Source organism: Lemur catta, chromosome 12 (assembly GCF_020740605.2).
Source record: "Lemur catta isolate mLemCat1 chromosome 12, mLemCat1.pri, whole genome shotgun sequence".
Classification (NCBI taxonomy): Eukaryota; Metazoa; Chordata; class Mammalia; order Primates; family Lemuridae; genus Lemur; species Lemur catta.
In genome coordinates, this window is record NC_059139.1 from 34,070,794 (window position 1) to 34,087,774 (window position 16,981).

At 37.8% G+C, this 16,981-nt stretch overlaps 1 protein-coding gene across 3 annotated transcripts in view; it reads left to right on the forward strand.

The window, feature by feature from the left end:
• IL31RA (interleukin 31 receptor A) overlaps window positions 1–16,981 on the forward strand; it is a 75,508-nt gene that overhangs the window by 30,978 nt on the left and 27,549 nt on the right. For all 3 annotated transcript variants that reach the window (XM_045565666.1, XM_045565664.1, XM_045565665.1), the window contains 4 exons: window positions 348–465; window positions 3,553–3,734; window positions 10,543–10,694; window positions 16,312–16,477. In XM_045565666.1, the coding sequence (XP_045421622.1) occupies window positions 348–465; window positions 3,553–3,734; window positions 10,543–10,694; window positions 16,312–16,477 (618 nt within the window). The remainder of the gene's footprint in view (window positions 1–347; window positions 466–3,552; window positions 3,735–10,542; window positions 10,695–16,311; window positions 16,478–16,981) is intronic.

Here is a 16,981-nt window from a genome sequence, read left to right on the forward strand (position 1 = left end):
GGGTCATGATGAGGCGTGTCTGACCTCCCTTCTCATGGCCAGCAACTCAGCTTTAGGGTTTTTCTGGGGTTCCCTTGGCCAAGGAGGGGTCCATTCAGTCAGCTGGGGGGACTTAAGATTTTATTTTAATTCACAAGTAGAAATCTAGCTCCTCTAAGGGAATAATTGGAGCAATAGAGTTAGATTTTCTCCATGAATCTGATTAGGAGAACCTATTATACCTAGCAACTAACCAACAAATCTTTTTCTTGATCAGCCTGTTTTCATTAAAATGTTCAATGCTGCAGTATTTATTGTGCACTGAAATTGTGTTTGTGTGTGTGTGTGTTTCTTTAAAATTTATTTAGCTCTGCCAGCTAAGCCGGAGAACATTTCTTGCATCTACTACTATAGGAAAAATTTAACTTGCACTTGGAGTCCAGGGAAGGAAACCAGTCATACCCAGTACACAGTTAAGAGAACTTAGTAAGTACAGAGCTTGTCTTTTACCAGCGGGGATAAGGGGAGGAGAGAGAGGCTCCTGATTCATTCATGATTCACATCATTTACAGAGTAAAACTTTTCTCAGTTATAGCGTCGGGGTGAGCACTGTGCACATCCTGTGGCTGGGGCGACGTCTTGGCTACTTGCAGCCATGAGGACGGGATCTGTGGCTGCAGAGGGAGGGGAGGTATGGCCACCTGATGACCTCCTCTTAGAGTTCCCACTTGGCTGAGATTAGTCAGCAGTTATAAGCACAGTGGAAAAATCTGTTCATTTACTACATTCAACTATACCCCTCCTCTTTCCAGAATACATTATAAAACTGTTAATTCTCCCTGGATCCTGGTATAGTAAGTACGATTATAAACCCAGAACTAAGAGGCAGTTAACCTCAGTCCACCACTAATTTGCTGTGTGACCCTGTCAAACAGTATTCACAGGACAGTGATTCTCCGTTTTCCCCCACAACCTCAAGCATCCCTTTTTATTAGAATAAAAATTTAATAATCTTTTATTATAATTATAGCCCAAATCTTATTGTTTTAGCAAGTATGTGGAGAATTTTTTTTAATTTTTGAATGTAGCTCATGAAATCCTTCCTTCTTCCTTCTTGTTCCCCTAGGAATAAGGGGACCCACGTTGGGAACCACTGTAAGATGATCTTTAGTCTTTTCCGTTTAAAAAAGAGAGCCTGTGGTTCCAAGTTTTCATTTTGTTTTTTTAAACACAAGATCTTATGTTATAAGGGAAATCCACTTTATGCTTTACAATGGAAGAAAGGGAAAAAGTAAATTTTTTTATGTCACTGATATAGCAACAAGGACCTATGTCAGAGAGATGCTTTCAAACAGGGGTCAGCAAACTTCTGTAAAGGGCCAGATAGTAAATATAGTAATATTTAGAAGGAGATCAGTCTCTGTCAAAACTATTCAACACTGCTGTTGTAGCGTGAAAGCTGCTATAGACAATATGTAAAACAGTGGGCGTGACTTTTCCAATAAAACCTTATTTATGAACACTGCAGTCAAATTTCATATGATTGCACATGCCCTAAAGTATTCTTTTTTATTTTATTTATCTTTTCAACCATTTAACAACATAAAAACAGTTTTTAGCCTGTGGGCTGTACAAGAACAAGAGTTGGGCTATATTTGACCTGCAGGCTATGGTTTGCCCACGACTGCTTTAAAAAATAAGAATGATAAAGGCCCAATAATCCATGGTCCAAATGACTTATCTTTTCCCAGATTTGTTAGTTCTAGGCCCAATGTTGAACAGAAATTACAAGTAGAATGAAAATCTGGAAGCCTTGATAGGTTTATTCCTATTTTTCTATTTTATAGAGACATTCCCCCTCCTCCTTTCCTCTCTCCCCATGGGTTGTCATTCTTATTACCAGCTGGATGTGTAGAAATAGGAACCCCTGGTGTCCCCAGGCCTATACCCAGCCCCCTTTGATGGCCCCAGGCCGGCTAGGCTCTCCAGGACTCCTACACTGCTTGTGTTTTGGTGAGTTTATCACTAAGATTATCTCTTCCAGCCAAAACAGAAGGATATCCCACTGGATAGTCAACCTGAGAGTGCATCACAGTGGGTTAGCGATAAAGCGAAAATCCTACTGATGCCCAGAAACAACAGGAATGTGAAGTTTTGAATGGATGAATGAATTTTTCTTTAGAGAAGAAGAGGAGTTGGGGATGCCTTCGTGGAGGTGGTAGTTTTTAAACTGAGACTTGAAGGAGGTCTAGAGCTGTGGAAAGATGAGAAAGGGCATTTCTCAAAGGTTACGACATGAATAAATCAAAAAATATTCAACTATAGTAATAGTAATAATAATCACATCTCACATTTATTGACGATGTGCCTAATATTTTTAAAGTGGTTTATACGTATTAGCTCATTTCCTCCTCATACAACCCTGTGCTATAGGTATATTGCTATCCTCACTGTATAGGTGTGAAAACTAAGGAACAGAAAGATTAAAGAACTTGCCCAAGTCTCACAATTAATAGGGACAAAGCCAGGATTCAAACCTGGTCTGCTTCCAGAACCCATGCTTGTAAACACGACATAACACTACCCTGGGGGCCATTTTTGTGTTGTGCAATAACCATCAGAAACCCTCAAGGTCCTTTCTAGTTTCAAGATTCCGTGATTTTGTGTGTCCAAGCTCTGCTCCCTTCCCGCACCCCAGCAAGCACTGGCACCTTGCAAAGTGGGCCTCTTCCTGTTCTCAGCCAGCTCCATCTCTTCCACAATCCCCGGCACCGTGTGGACTGTAGTTATGCCTGCCCATCTGATTCCCACTAATATGTGTACTTGTTTTCATTAAATTGCATCTTGATAGTATGTATCTGTCTATCTACCGGTTTAATGAGTTTTCTGAAAACAATATATACTAGTGTTCAAAAATTCAACCCGAAAAATATAAAGAATATAAAAAATTACCAAAAATTTCACTGCCAAAGGTAACAACTTTAACATTTTGATGATCTTTTTAGACATCTCTATGAATAATTATGTAAATGTCTATATATGTTTATACAACCATGATCATTCTATACATGATATACATCAGGTTTTTTTCACCAATAATAGAATACAAGCATCTTTCCATATCAATAAATATAGTGTATCATAAACCGCCATTTTAAATTCTATTTGTATATCTACCATAATTTATTTAACACATTAATATATATATTAATATATATCTCATATTTTTGTTTAAGAATAAATTTTCAAAGCTAGAATCTGGGATTTTCAGGAGCTATTCATTATTTCTTGCCAATCGGATATGCACTGCAAGTGTAGCCTTTTGTGGGCTTATGGTGTTCCCAGGAGGTCTCTGGGGCTCCTGAAGCATCTCAGGCAGGCAGAAAGCAGACAACTTTTACCTTTCCATAGAAGTGAGGAAGGAATTTGGAGACAGGGTAACTAAATCCTGGACTATACAGTTCTCAAGAGAAACCCAGAGTAAAACTAATAAATACTGCTTAAAACGTTAAGTATGGCTATGTTTCTAAACCATTGTACTAATCTCTTGTTGAATCACTTTTTCCTTGAAAGCTCTTATGGAAGAAAAAGTGAAAATTGTACAACCAATAGTTCTACAAGTGAAAATCGTGCTTCGTGCTCTTTTTTTCCTCCACGTGTAACAAACGTAGATAATTGCACCATTGAAGTGGAAGCTCAAAATGCAGATGGTGTAATTAAATCTGATATGACATATTGGAACTTAGATGCTATAGGTAAGTGTTATTTGCTATCTTATATACTCTTTATTGAATTACTACCTCCTATTTTTTAATAAAGGAGTATCTAGACTCAAAAGTAAATTCAAAGCTCAAGGGTATAATAGGTATGTTTTATGGCTATACAGAAAATTCATCATCTTATTAAAGAAGAAATGAAGGGAGGGAGGGAAGAAGTAAAGGAGGGAGGAAGGGAGAAAGGAAAGAAGGAAGGAATTAACTAAATTAGAAAAAAGGAATGAGAGATATCTTGCTGGCCATTGATTTCCTCTTGTAGTTTGTGCCATAAATTTTACTCCAAGAAATAAAAAATCTCTCTCCCCTGCCTCCTGCAAACATTACTACTCATAAATGAAAAGAGTAAAATTCTTATTTTTAAAAAGGTCTCACTAACTTTTTCAAAGACACATTTTTTTAACCATTTACTTTTTAAATTACAGCCTTATTGTAATATTATTTGCCTATAAATTCACTATTAAATGTAAGATATTTTTCTGGGCTCTCAATTCTATTCCATTGATCTATATTTTTGTCTTTAGGCTATTGCCATACTGTGATTACTGTAGCTTTACAATAAGTTTTGAAATTGAGAAAATGAGTCCTCCAACTGTGTTCTTTTTCAAGATTGTTTTGGTTGTTGGGTCTCTTGTATTTCCACATTTTAGGATTAGCTTGTCAATTTCTGCAGAGAAGTCAGTTGGGATTTTGATAGGGATATTGTCACCTTCATAATATAAAATCTTCCAATCCATGAACATGAGTTATCTTTCCACTTATCTAGGCCTTCTTTAATATCTTTTATTCATTTATTATAATTTTCAGTGTACAAGTCTTGTACTTCTTTGGTTAAATTTATTACTAAGTACTTTATTCTTTTTTAATGCTATTGTAAATGCGATTGCTTTCTTAACTCCATTTTCAGATTGTTCATTATTAGTATATACAAATACAGTTGATTTTTGTATGTTGATCTGGTAATTGGCAATGTTGTTGAAATAGTTTATTGATTTTACTATTTTTTTGGTGGATTCCTTAGGATTTTCTGTATATAAGATCATGTCATCTGCAAATATAATTTTATTTATTTATTTATAATTTGGATGCACTTTATTTTTATTTCTTAGTTATCCTGTGTAGAACTTCCAGTACAATGTTGAATAGAAGTGGCAAGAGCAGACATCCTTTTCCTGTTTCTTATCTTAGGGGGGAACCATCTAGTCTTTTATCATTAAATATGATGTTAGCTGTGGAGTTTTATAAATGCTGTTTGTTAAGTTGAGGAAGTTCCATTTTATTTATAGTTTGTTGAGTGTTTTGTTATCACGAATAGGTGTTGGATTTTGTCACATGCCTTTTCTGTATCTATTGGAATGATCGTGTGCTTTGTCATTTATTAAAATGGTATATTATTAATACACTGACTGATTTTCATAAGTTAAACAAACCTTGTATTCCTGTGAGAAATCCCACTTGGTTATGGTGTATAATTCTTTTTATATATTGCAGAATTTGGATTCCTAGTTTTTTGTTGAGGATTTTTGCTCCTATATTCAAAACGGATATTGATCTGTTGTTTTATTTTCTTATGATGTCTTTGGGGTTTTTTTGTATCAGTGTAGTACTGGCTTCATAGAATGAGTTGGAAAGTGTTTCCTCTTCTGTTTTTGGGAAGAGTTTATGAAGGATTAGTGTTAATTCTTCTTTAAACTTTTAGTAGACTTCATCAATGAAGCCATCTGGGCCTGAGCTTTTCTTTGTAGGAAGTTTTTTGGCTTGGTTTCTTTTTAAAACTTTTTTTAAGAACTCCCTTTGGAAGGTTTACCCTACACTGTCAATATTGATGTTACCTCATGGTGATAGACATGAAAGGGGACAAGACTATTCACTTTTTCTATAAGAACCTTTATTATTATCTTTACTTTCTTAATGAGTATATATTACTTTAGCAATTAAAAATATTAAAAAGTAAATTCAGTTACAAAGAAAACTCAAAACAAAATTTTCTAGTCCCTCTTTCAACTAGATTTAGTATCTATTTAAATATTCTGTAACTGCCACTGCTTAAAACTTAGAGTGAGGAGGAATTTTGGTCTAAATTAGAACAACACCATAGTTATAAAATTGATTTCTGAAGAAACTCTGTTTTTATAATCCATCTCTAAGGCCTGGTAAAGTGTTGCTAAATACTAAGATCTTTTTGGACTCCATTAATGAGATAAGAGAATTTAATAACAGAATAATAATAATTTTATAATTAGAACTTTTCTTATTTAAATTCAGGTGGGTAGGACTATGACTGTGCTTTTAAGAACAAGTGAAACTAGTTTGGTTTCTAACTGAAGTATGCCCCTCTTTGGTTTACACTGGTAATTTGCTTAAACCTTTTTTCATAGATACTGCTAGAGTTTACTTTGATCCAGCCTCTGACATAAATTATCACAATTAGTGGTATCTAAATAAATTTTGCTGTGTTTCACATTTACCAGTTTTTGACTTAAAGTCTATTTTGTCTGATATTAGTATACCCACCCTTGCTCTCTTACTATTTACATGGAACGTCTTTTTCCATCCTTTGACTTTCAACGTATTTGTGTCTTTAGATCTAAAGTTAGTCTTTTGTAAACAGCATGTAGTTGGATCATTTTTTAAAAAAATTATCTGCTGATGTATGTCTTTTGATTGGAGAGTTTAAACCATTTATATTTAAAGTAATTATCGATAAGGAGGGACTTACTTTTGCCATTTTGTTATTTATTTTCTGTATATTTTATAGCTTTTTTATCCCTCATTTCTTCCATTACTGCCATCTTTTGTGCTTAGTTGATGTTTTGTGGTGACATGTTTTGATTTCCTTCTCATTTCCTTTTCTATATTTTCTATAGATGTTTTTTTTTTGTGGTTACCATGGGGATTACAGATAGCATCTAAATTTATAAAAATCTAATTTGAATTGATACCAACTTAACTTCAATCATACACAAAACTCTACTCCTACACAGTTCCATTCCCCCCTCACTTTATGTTACTGAAGCCACAAATTACATCTTTATTCACTGTATGCCAATTAACATAGAGTTAGAATAATTTCTAATGCATTAGTCTTTTAAATTCTTTGGAAAATAAAAAGAGGAGTTACAAACCAAAATTGCAATAATATTAGATTTTATATTTGCTCATATATTTATCAATATCAGAGATTTTTATATCTTTATCTGGCTTCAAGTTACTGTCTAGTGTCCTTTCACTTCAACCTGAAGGACTCCCTTTAGCATTTCTTGTAGGGCAGGCCTACTGGTTATGAACTCCCTCAGCTTTTATTTATCAGGGGATGTCTTAATTTCCCCTCACTTTTGAAGAACCATTTTGCCAGATATAGAATTCTCAGTGAACAGATTTTTTTTTTTCAGCACTTTAAATATATCATCCCATTGCCTTCTGGCCTCTAAGGTTTTTGCTGAGAAATTAGTTAATAATATTATTGAAGATCCCATGTATGTGATGAGTTGCATCCCTTTTGCTACTTTCAAGATACCACCTTTGACTTTCTACAGTTTGGTTGTAATGTGTCTTAATGTGGGTCTCCTTGGGTTTATCCTATTTGGGATTCATTAGGATTCTTAGATTTGTAGATTCATGTATGTATTCATCAAATTTGGGAAGTTTTGGCCATGATTTCTTCAAATAATCTCTCTGCTCTTTCCTCTCCCTCTTCTTTCAAAGACTTTCAAAACATGTATGTTGGTCTGCCTGATCCTGTCCCACAAGTTCTTTAGGCTCTGCTCACTTTTCCTTATGCTTTTTTCTCTTTGTGCTCCTCAGGCTCAATACTTTCAGTTGTCCTATCTTCAAGTTTGCTGATTTTTTCTTCTGCCTGCTCAAATTTACCCCTCTAGTGAATTTTTTTAAATTTCAGGGATTGTAGTTTTCAGCTTCAGAATTTCTGTTTGATTCCTTTTTATAATTACTATCTCTTTGTTGATATTCTCATTTTGTTCATATATTGTTTACCTGATTTCCTTTAGTTCTCTGTCTGTGTTTTCTTTTAGCTCTTTGGGCATATTTAAGACAATTGTTTTAAAGTCTTTGCCTAGAAAGTCTGGTGTCTGGGCGTCCTCAAGGACAGTTTCTGTTGATTTATTTTGTTTATTTAAATTGAGCCATGTTTCCCTGTTTCTTTGTATGCCTTGTAATTTTTGTTATTGTTGAAAATTGGACATTTGAAAAAACAGCCACCTCTCCTACTCTTTTCAGAATGGCTCTATGCTGTGGCAGTCCTTCACACATTAGCTGGGTTTACTCTGATCCTAGGGAGCAGCCTAAAGTGAAAGCTTAAAGTCTTCTCGGGTCTTTTCTGAGCATGCATCTTGCCTGGGCCTATATGGTGCTTTATCAATTATCTTGAATACATAGCTGCTTTTAAATGTCTTAATTTATCAAAGAGTCTCATGCAGTTTCCCATTAGCACTTTGTTATTCTATTGTATGTGTCCATCCATAATCCCTTTCCCCAGGTTTCTGTGGGTCTGTAGTCTCCCTGAGGCTTTTATGAGCAGAGCCTGCCACTTTTCCTGCCTGAAATTCAAGTTAGGCAAAACAGAGACTGGTCCTTTAGTCTGCACTCAGACAGGTTAGAATGTTGTAAATAAGTTCTTCTCTGCTTTCTCCAGTTGGAGGAAGGGAACTAGGAATTGGGCTGCCACCTTCTCCATACCAAGACCACTGATATGCCTGGGAGAGGGTCGGGCAAGGGCAAGTAAGACAGCCACAAAACTTTTTTCCTACTACTTTGAAGGTGGCTTTTTCTTGATTAGGTGTTTATAGTTTCTGAAAACCTTGAACTGGTTTCCAGAGCTCCTACAAGATTAGTTCAGCCAGCTTCTGTCTTTTTTTTTTTAAATTTTTCTATGGGGGTATAAGAACTTGGAGCTACCTAGTCTATCATTTTGCTGATGTCACTCAATATCCATCAGTTCTTAATGATCTCTTCTGAGAGCCATTTTTAAGCAGAGAAAAAATTAATAATTTATGTCTCCTTGATGATAGAGCTATAGAGTTGAATGGAGCTATAACAAGAATTTGTGTTTACTCTGACTGAGGTAGTCTCGTGTAGTGGTAGGAACTTTGGTGTGGATGCAAATTAATCATAGTTTGGCTTTTTATTAGAAAGTTATTTGATCTTTTCAAATCTCAGTTTTGGCCAGGTTTGGTGGCTCATGCTTATAATCTCAGCACTTTGGGAGATTGAGACTGGAGGATTGCTTGAGCCCAGGAATTCAAAACCAGCTTGGGCCACATAGTGACACCTTGTATTTGCAAAAAAAAATTTTTTTAAAAACCCTCAGTTTTGTCTTCTATAGAATGGGTATAATAAATGTTAGGTGGTTGAGAGGAGTCAACAAAATGATTCACCTAAAAAAATACTTATCAAGTGCTCAATAAATATCAATAATCTTATGAAACTCCCTCATGTCTATTGTCTACAGCTCTGCCCACTGAGTGGCCACCTAGACTGATGACCACCCTTCAGTTCCAGCATAAGTACACATTATTTTTTGAGTAGCCATCACGGGCTTTCTGAATATTTTTACCCAGTTCACGTTTTTAAGTCCATGGCTCTAAGTAGAGATTTTGCTCTCCAAAATCCTTCAAGAATTTCAAAGATTAAGAAGATGATACTATTCAATTCTAGCTAAGCAAGGGTATGGTGAAATTGATATTCATACACTCTTGATGGAAACTGAAATTGGTGTAGCCTTTCCGGAAAGCAAAATGGCACTGTGTGGCAACAGCCCTAAAAATGTTCATGCCCTTCTACCCAGTCAGCCTATCCTAAGGGGGTCTAGTGAAAACACCAAAGATGCAGAGAAAGATTCAACCATCATCTATTTATTCATCTACTTATTAAATATTTCATATTTGCTAAGGTCAAACATTTGTTAATTCTAGACTCTGTGATCAAGACCAGCTTCTGTGCTCAAGAAGCTTTAAATTAAAAATTAGAAACACTGTGAATGTGCAATAATAGAGCAATGATAAAAAAATGTATTCATCCATAAGGTGGAATATTATGAAGCTTAAAAAAATAATGTTTTGAAGAATTTTTAATAGCAGTGGATATATGCTGATTGCGTAATGTTACTTAAAAAAACCAAAAGCTTTATTTAGCATAATATCAATTTTGTTTAAAAGATATGCAAATAATTACATAGAAAAAAAGCCTGAAAGGAAATATACCAAAATGTTAATGAGGATTATCTCTGCTTGATAGTATTTTGGATGATTTTAAGTTTTTCTTTGTATTTTTCCATATTTAAAAATTTTTCTGTAATGAGTATATACTACTTTTATAACAAGAACAATACATATTTTCAAAGAGAGAAATTTGGGGCTAGAATGTTTGCAGTGCGCAAGGAAAACAAGAGGTGCTTTCTAGAACCTAGGAGTGAAGGGAAGAGAGGCCTAGGGGAGGGTAAATAAGGAAAACAGCCTATTTTCTGGTTCTGTGGTCTCTTGTTACTTCCCACCTGCTTAGCATAGGATATGACCCAATCAATAATAGGCTGGTTTGCAGAAAAATCACAGGAATGTATTCTTTTTTTCACTGGGCGTTCCTTTATCTGGAGGTGCTGGGGTGAGGGGTGGCATTCCTTTTGTACTGCCTTGCAAACCATCTGCATATAGCAGACCACAAAATACACACTATCATTTTCTTTCTAGACTTATTTTTTCTCCCAATTTTGGGTGGATGCTATAAACACGGTCTCTTCTTTCTGCAAATATGAGAATTATATGATTTTTATTTTCAGCGAAAACCGAACCACCTGGGATTCTCAGTGTGAAACCAGTTTTGGGTATCAAACGAATGATTCAAATAAAATGGAAAAGGCCTGAGTTAGCACCTGTTTCATCTGATTTAAAATACACACTTCGATTCAGGACAGTCAATAGTACCCGCTGGGTAAGTTATGTCATTATAATCTTCCTATTAGAGGACCCGAGAAAGAGAATCATTGATGACTTTTGTTGACCTGGAATTGTTGTTTTCACTTTCTACATTGGAAACAGAAGAGAGACAATACTGAGTGCTTTCCTTCGCAATTTCCCATTTGGACCTTTTATATTGGAAAAGTATTCTACCATAGGCATTTTGCCTTCTGAGCACAGGGACATATTAAACAGTGAGAGACTTACTTTTGTATTCCATCCAGGTTTGTGTCTAGCTATGTTGGCTGCCAGAGATTCTGTGGTTTGGCCATTTTATTTTTAATTTTTCCAACCTTTCATAAAATTGTGAAGTATAACTCACATTGAGAAAAGTGAACAAAACACAAATATTGCATTTAATACATTATTATTAAGTCAGTGCTCATGTAAAAACCACTGAGGTCAAGAATAGAACCTTTCCAGTATGCCCCTACTCCCTTTAGAGCTATTATTCTGATTTTCATGGTAATCACTCTTTGCTTTTATTATGGTTTCACTATTTAAGGCTGCAGCCCTAAAAAACATAGTTTAAGGGACTGTCTTTCCTTGACACCCAGGATGAAGAAATGCCCAGTAGAAATATATGAGGAACCTATAAATGGAATCCATACATTTTGTATTTTTTAATGTTTGGCTTCTGTCTCTCAATATTGTGCTTTTAGTGCTGAGTATAGTGACTCACGTCTGTAGTCACAGCATTTTGGGAGGCCAAGGTGGGAGGATTGCTTGAGGCCAGGAGTTTGAGACCAACCTGGGCAGCACAGTGAAACCTTGTCTCTAAAAACAATTTTTAAAAATTAGCCGGGCGCAATGGCATGCTCCTATAGTCCTAGCTACTCAGAAGTCTGAGGCAGGAGGATCATTTGAGCCTAGGAGTTTGAGGTTGCTGTGAGCTGTGATTGAGCCACTGCACTCTAGCCTGGGTGACAGAGTGAGGCCTTGTTTAAAAAAAAAAATTATGCTTTTAAGATTTAGATTTATTCGTGGTATATAATGCTGTAGTTCATACATTTTCATTGCTATGTAGTACTCCATTATATGAACACAGTGGAATTGTGACTTTAATTTGCATTTGCCCGACTTTTAATGAGGTTGCACACCTTTTTCATATGTTTATTGGCCATTTGGATTCCTTCTTTGTGAAGTACTGACTTAAGCCTTTTACACATTTTTTTCTATTGGGTGGTCTGCTTGATTTTTTAATTGACTTGTAGGCATTCCTTGTATATTCTATTTATGAGTCTTTAATTTGTTATATGTGTTGCAAACATCTCTTACTATGTGGTATGTCTTTTCACTCTCTTAATGGTGACTTTTGACTTCTTAATTTTTATGCTGTCAAATTTTATCAGCCTTTTTCTTTATTCTTCATATCTTTGGTGTCTTAAGAAATATTTTCTTACTTCAAAGTCCAGAAGATATTTCCTATTTCCATCAATGCCTGAAATTAGATCACCTTTTTTTGGTAACCATCTCACATTATTGACTCTTAATCAATTGCTAGCTAATTAAATCATTAAGAGTCCTCCACACCAAGATTTGTTGGTAAAACACATCTCCACTACCTTATAATATGTTGGCTTTTAACCCAAGTTCAGGAGTTTTATTTATTCCTATTGGATTTCTTAATGTTGGTCTTATCCATCATTTCAGCCCATTTAGAATCTTTATTTGGTCACCCAAAACTTATAGTTAACTTTTTACTTTCTAACTTTTCAGTATCTTCAGATTTGATAACACTTACTTCTACACCTTTATCTAATTATTGATAAAAATGGTGACTACATCAGAGCCCTATGGGAAACTAGTAGAGACCATCCAGAGACTCAGCCCACCTTTGAGTGTGATCCTTTATTCAGGCTTCTATGAATATACCTAATTACCACTACAGTCATTCAGCCTACTTTTTTCCTCTTGTCCGGGAGGCTATCATGAGACTCTTTCCTTTGTGGAAATCCATAGACACCACGTCTATTGCTTGCTATCCTAGTCTAGAACTCCTTCAGAGAAGAAAATTGGTTAAGTTTTACTTGTCCTATGTTTAGAGAGATGATGTTGGCCACTCCTCCTCCCAGCTTCCTAGCTAAGTGGCTCTGCAACCATTCCCCTTGAACCTGACCACAGGTGACATTAGACTCATTGGTTCATAGTTTGGGGAACCCCTAAGCAGAGTAGTCCCCAGCACAGCACAGCTTATCTTCCTTCATACCACATGTCATGGTCTCAGTGAACTGAAGGAACTTCTGAGGTCATCTGCTGGCTGAGCATCCTTGATTCTTTCTGTTTGTCTGAGCCCAGAGTCACTATAGCTGCTAGGGTCAGATTCAGCAGGATAAACAAACCAGGTCCTGTGTCCCCTGGACACGTGTATAGCACTGAGGGCAACAAGTGTAAACTACTCCAGCTCTCAGCATCCTATGCCCCACCCCTTTGACAGACTCACCCGCATCTTTGCCGCCTTCCTTCCAGTCCCCGAGGTAAGATGTCCTTCCTCCTCTTCTCCTGGAGGACATGGGAAAGAAGGTGGAATATGCAGCCAGTACCCCCTCTCCTTTCAGCTTTCAAAGACAGTCAAGTCTCCCCAGCTCTAAACCCAGCTCTTTCCAACCTTCTGTCAGCGGTTCCCACCGTTGTTGTTTTTTTTTTTTTTTTCTGACACAGAGCCTTGCTTTGTTGCCCGGGCTAGACTGCCGTGGCATCAGCCTAACTCACAGCAACCTCAAACTCCTGAGCTCAAGTGATCCTCCTGCCTCAGCCTCCTGAGTAGCTGGGAATACAGACATGCGCCACCATGCCTGGCTAATTTTTTCTATTTTTGGTAGAGATGGGGTCTTGCTTTTGCTCAGGCTGGTCTCCAACTCCTGAACTCAAGCAATCCTCCTGCCTCAGCCTCTCAGAGTGCTAGGATTATAGGTGTGAGCCTCTGTACCTGATCAGCTTCCCCCTGTTGATGGAAGGAAGTTCAGGTTCTTAACCCTCTGATACCTGGAACTCGCAACCCCTTCAAGCTCATCTTTCACCTTGCTCTTGCCTCTATGGTAATGCTGAAATGCTTGTTTCCCCTGCATCATGTTGTCTCAGTATTCTGTGCCTCTCTCTAGAACATCCTCTGCTTTTGCACTTCTGCTCCTGCCCCAATCTATTCATCTTTCAGAACTCAGGTCTGGCATATTTCTTCTGAGAGCCAGAGCCTGGTGTCCCTTCTCTGCATGCCTCACCTCTGTCATTGCACTCAACAATGAACACGTTTAAACTTGTCTCTCTCCCAATTAGACTGTAAGTTCTTCAAATGCAGGGACCTTGATTTTCATCTTTGTTTTCCCTTTGCCTGGCACATGCCTGTGCTCAATAAATATTTGTTTAAACTAAGCCATGTAAAACTAATCCTGAAATCCTAAAATGTCCTTGTAACAAGACCCACATTTGTATGAGAGTATATGAGTTGCAGAGTGCTTTCTTACCCTCCAAATTATTTAAGCCTAGCAAATATCCTATAAATGAGGCCTTATTAGCCACATTTTTACAGATTAGGAAATTGAGATGTCGGGAGCTTAAATGATCTATCCAAGATCATAAGGTTTGTAAGTTGCAAACCTAAGCCCAGGTTTTCTGACTCCAAGTTCGTCATTCATGTGACCATACTTCAGCACCTCCAAGTCTTCCTGTGGTCCTAGTAAAGGGCTTGCACCTTTACATAATGAAACCACGTGAACAGCCTGGAAAGGGATCTCAAGACTGTTTTATGAGTTTGATTTAGGCTTTGCACCAAAACTTCTGACTCATCTCTTAAGACAAACACTCTGGCTTAGTTAGGCTTTGGCACAAAGTATAGATTATAGAAGCAAACCTGATGAAACTAATTAATGTTTTGGTATGGTTCTATTGCCTGTGTCAAGTTGTGAAAGGTTTAGATCTAAGCCTGTATATAAAGGATCTGTTGATCTTGGACCCTTTGAGGGCCAAAGGCACCTCAGCTAGATAAAAAGCCAAGCTAAAAGGAGCCTTAAAGACATATTGTTTGAAAGACTGAGCAGCCTTTTTTGTTTCCTCTGAGGCTGGGACTGGGAAGAACAGGCTTTCGTAGCTACATTAGGCAGAGCTCTTTGAGCACGAACGTGGTGAGAACCACCAAGCAGGCCAAGCATGTGCTAAGGGTAAGAGCAAAGCAGGAGGAAAAATTAGAAAGATTTTAAAAAATCATATATTTTTAAAAGCATGAAAAGTAAAGGAGCATTATTAGGCTTCCTTACACTTGCTGTTTGGATTAGGATTATTATGTTGAGTAACATATGGAGGACACCATGTGATTGGGCCTCTCCTAATGATTTTGATCCTGCTCCAACTGGACCCCGTAATGACAGACTGTCCCAAGTTATGCTCCCCACAACCCTATGTGCTGCCACAGGGGTGGTTTGAAGAGGATGCTCAGGGAACAGGGATTCAGCAGCAACACCGCCATTGTCTCTCCTTGCTGTGCCCCGTCTCACTAGGCTGGGAGTTTGGCAGTGTCCATCTGTAGCTGGGATGCTCAGCTTTCTGCCACAGACCCACGCACTCCTTTTGCCCAATTTCCTTTAGGCCCAGGAGCTGTAATTAGGTACTCATTTTCACAGCCTTCACACAGATGTAGGAAATATCAGGACTTCCTTCTCCTGCAGCGTTCCATGGGACTATGCTGTATGCACACTAGCAAAATGGACATGCCTATAAGTGCAGTTTATTTTTATCAGCTCCATATAAGTTTCATAAGCCAACGACTGAAAGTTTATATTGCAGCAACGATGACTGTGCTCAGAAAGGGATAGCTAAATTTTTAGTTTCTCTTAGAGGGCTGGGTCCAGGAGGGACTTTAGAAATTATATAAAGCAGCACCTTCATTTTACTAATGAGAAACTGATCTCAAGAGAAGAGAACTGATTTATTTACGTCTCCCCTCCCCAAGAGAGTGTCAAAGTGAATTCATACATCCAGGCTGTTGAGACTTTCCGTAGCTTGACTGACTGGACACCCAAGGATCAACAGTTTGAAAGGAGAGATTTGGGCAAAGGGAAAGAGCCAAGAGTAAAGAAATCTGTGTTCTGGTCCTAGTTCTATTGATTATTTAACTTTCATTTAAATGGTCATTTAACTTTCCTGGGTGTCGGTCATGACATGAGGATTGAATTTGATGCAGCTAAGGTCTCTGTCCCTGCGTTCTATGAAGCTGTATTTCTAGGTGTTGGAGTCACCTCCTAGTCCCAGCTTGCCCCGGACCGCGGGGCTCTGCCTTGCATCTTCCAGAACAGCAAGCAGGAGGGCTCTGTTCATTCAGACTGGCCCAGAAGCAGGAATCTCTACCCTACACGCTTAGAGGCAGGACATGGGGAGGGAGGTGGTTTATGGGGAGATTCGTATCTGTTTAGGTGCTAATTGTTCCCAGACACATGTGGAAGTTTATTTATGAAAATTATATATTTAATATTTTAAAATTTGAGATAGAGTGTTACTAGTTCTGAAAAGGTAAAAGAGCATTGGATAGTGGAGAGGAAAAATGGAACAAATGATAACATGTGGTGTCTCCATTTCAGCTGAGGGTTGTCTCTGTCTTGTAGATGAAAGTCAACTTCACTGATAACTGTTCCAATACAGACCAAACCTACAACCTCACAGGGCTGCAGGCTTTTACGGAATATGTCATAGCTCTGCGATGTGTGGCCGAGGAGTCAAGGTTCTGGAGCGCCTGGAGCCAGGAAGAAATGGGAACAACTGAGGAGGAAGGCAAGCTGCTCGCTGTCGTTTCTCTTCTGCCCGCTGTGGCGTAGGGCTGCCGGGGGCTAGATTGGTGGGTTTTGTCAAGTGCCCCAGTCGGGAATCATGGGCGTGGGGAGTGTTCACTGTGCCCACCTGAGCCCCTGAGGGTGAGCCTACACTGCTCTGCTGGTGCTAGGCACCTGAGCAGCTCTGTGCCCCAAAGACAAAGGATTGCATCTGTAATACTCTTATACGGTCCTTATATTAATACTTTACATGAAGTAGTATCACATCACTTTAATGTATCCTATGATAAACTAATGTATCCTATGATACATATTGTAAACCCTGGAACTACTACTCAAAAAACAAAGGTATAACTAATGAAAGGGAAAAAAAGGTCATATCTTTAATGACAGTGAGAAGGAAAGAGCCAGGGACTGCACACTGATTGAGCACTTACCACGAGTCACGTGTGGCCAATAAGAGCAATGCTTCTGGCCACTGGGCTTGGCTTAAATCCCAACTTGG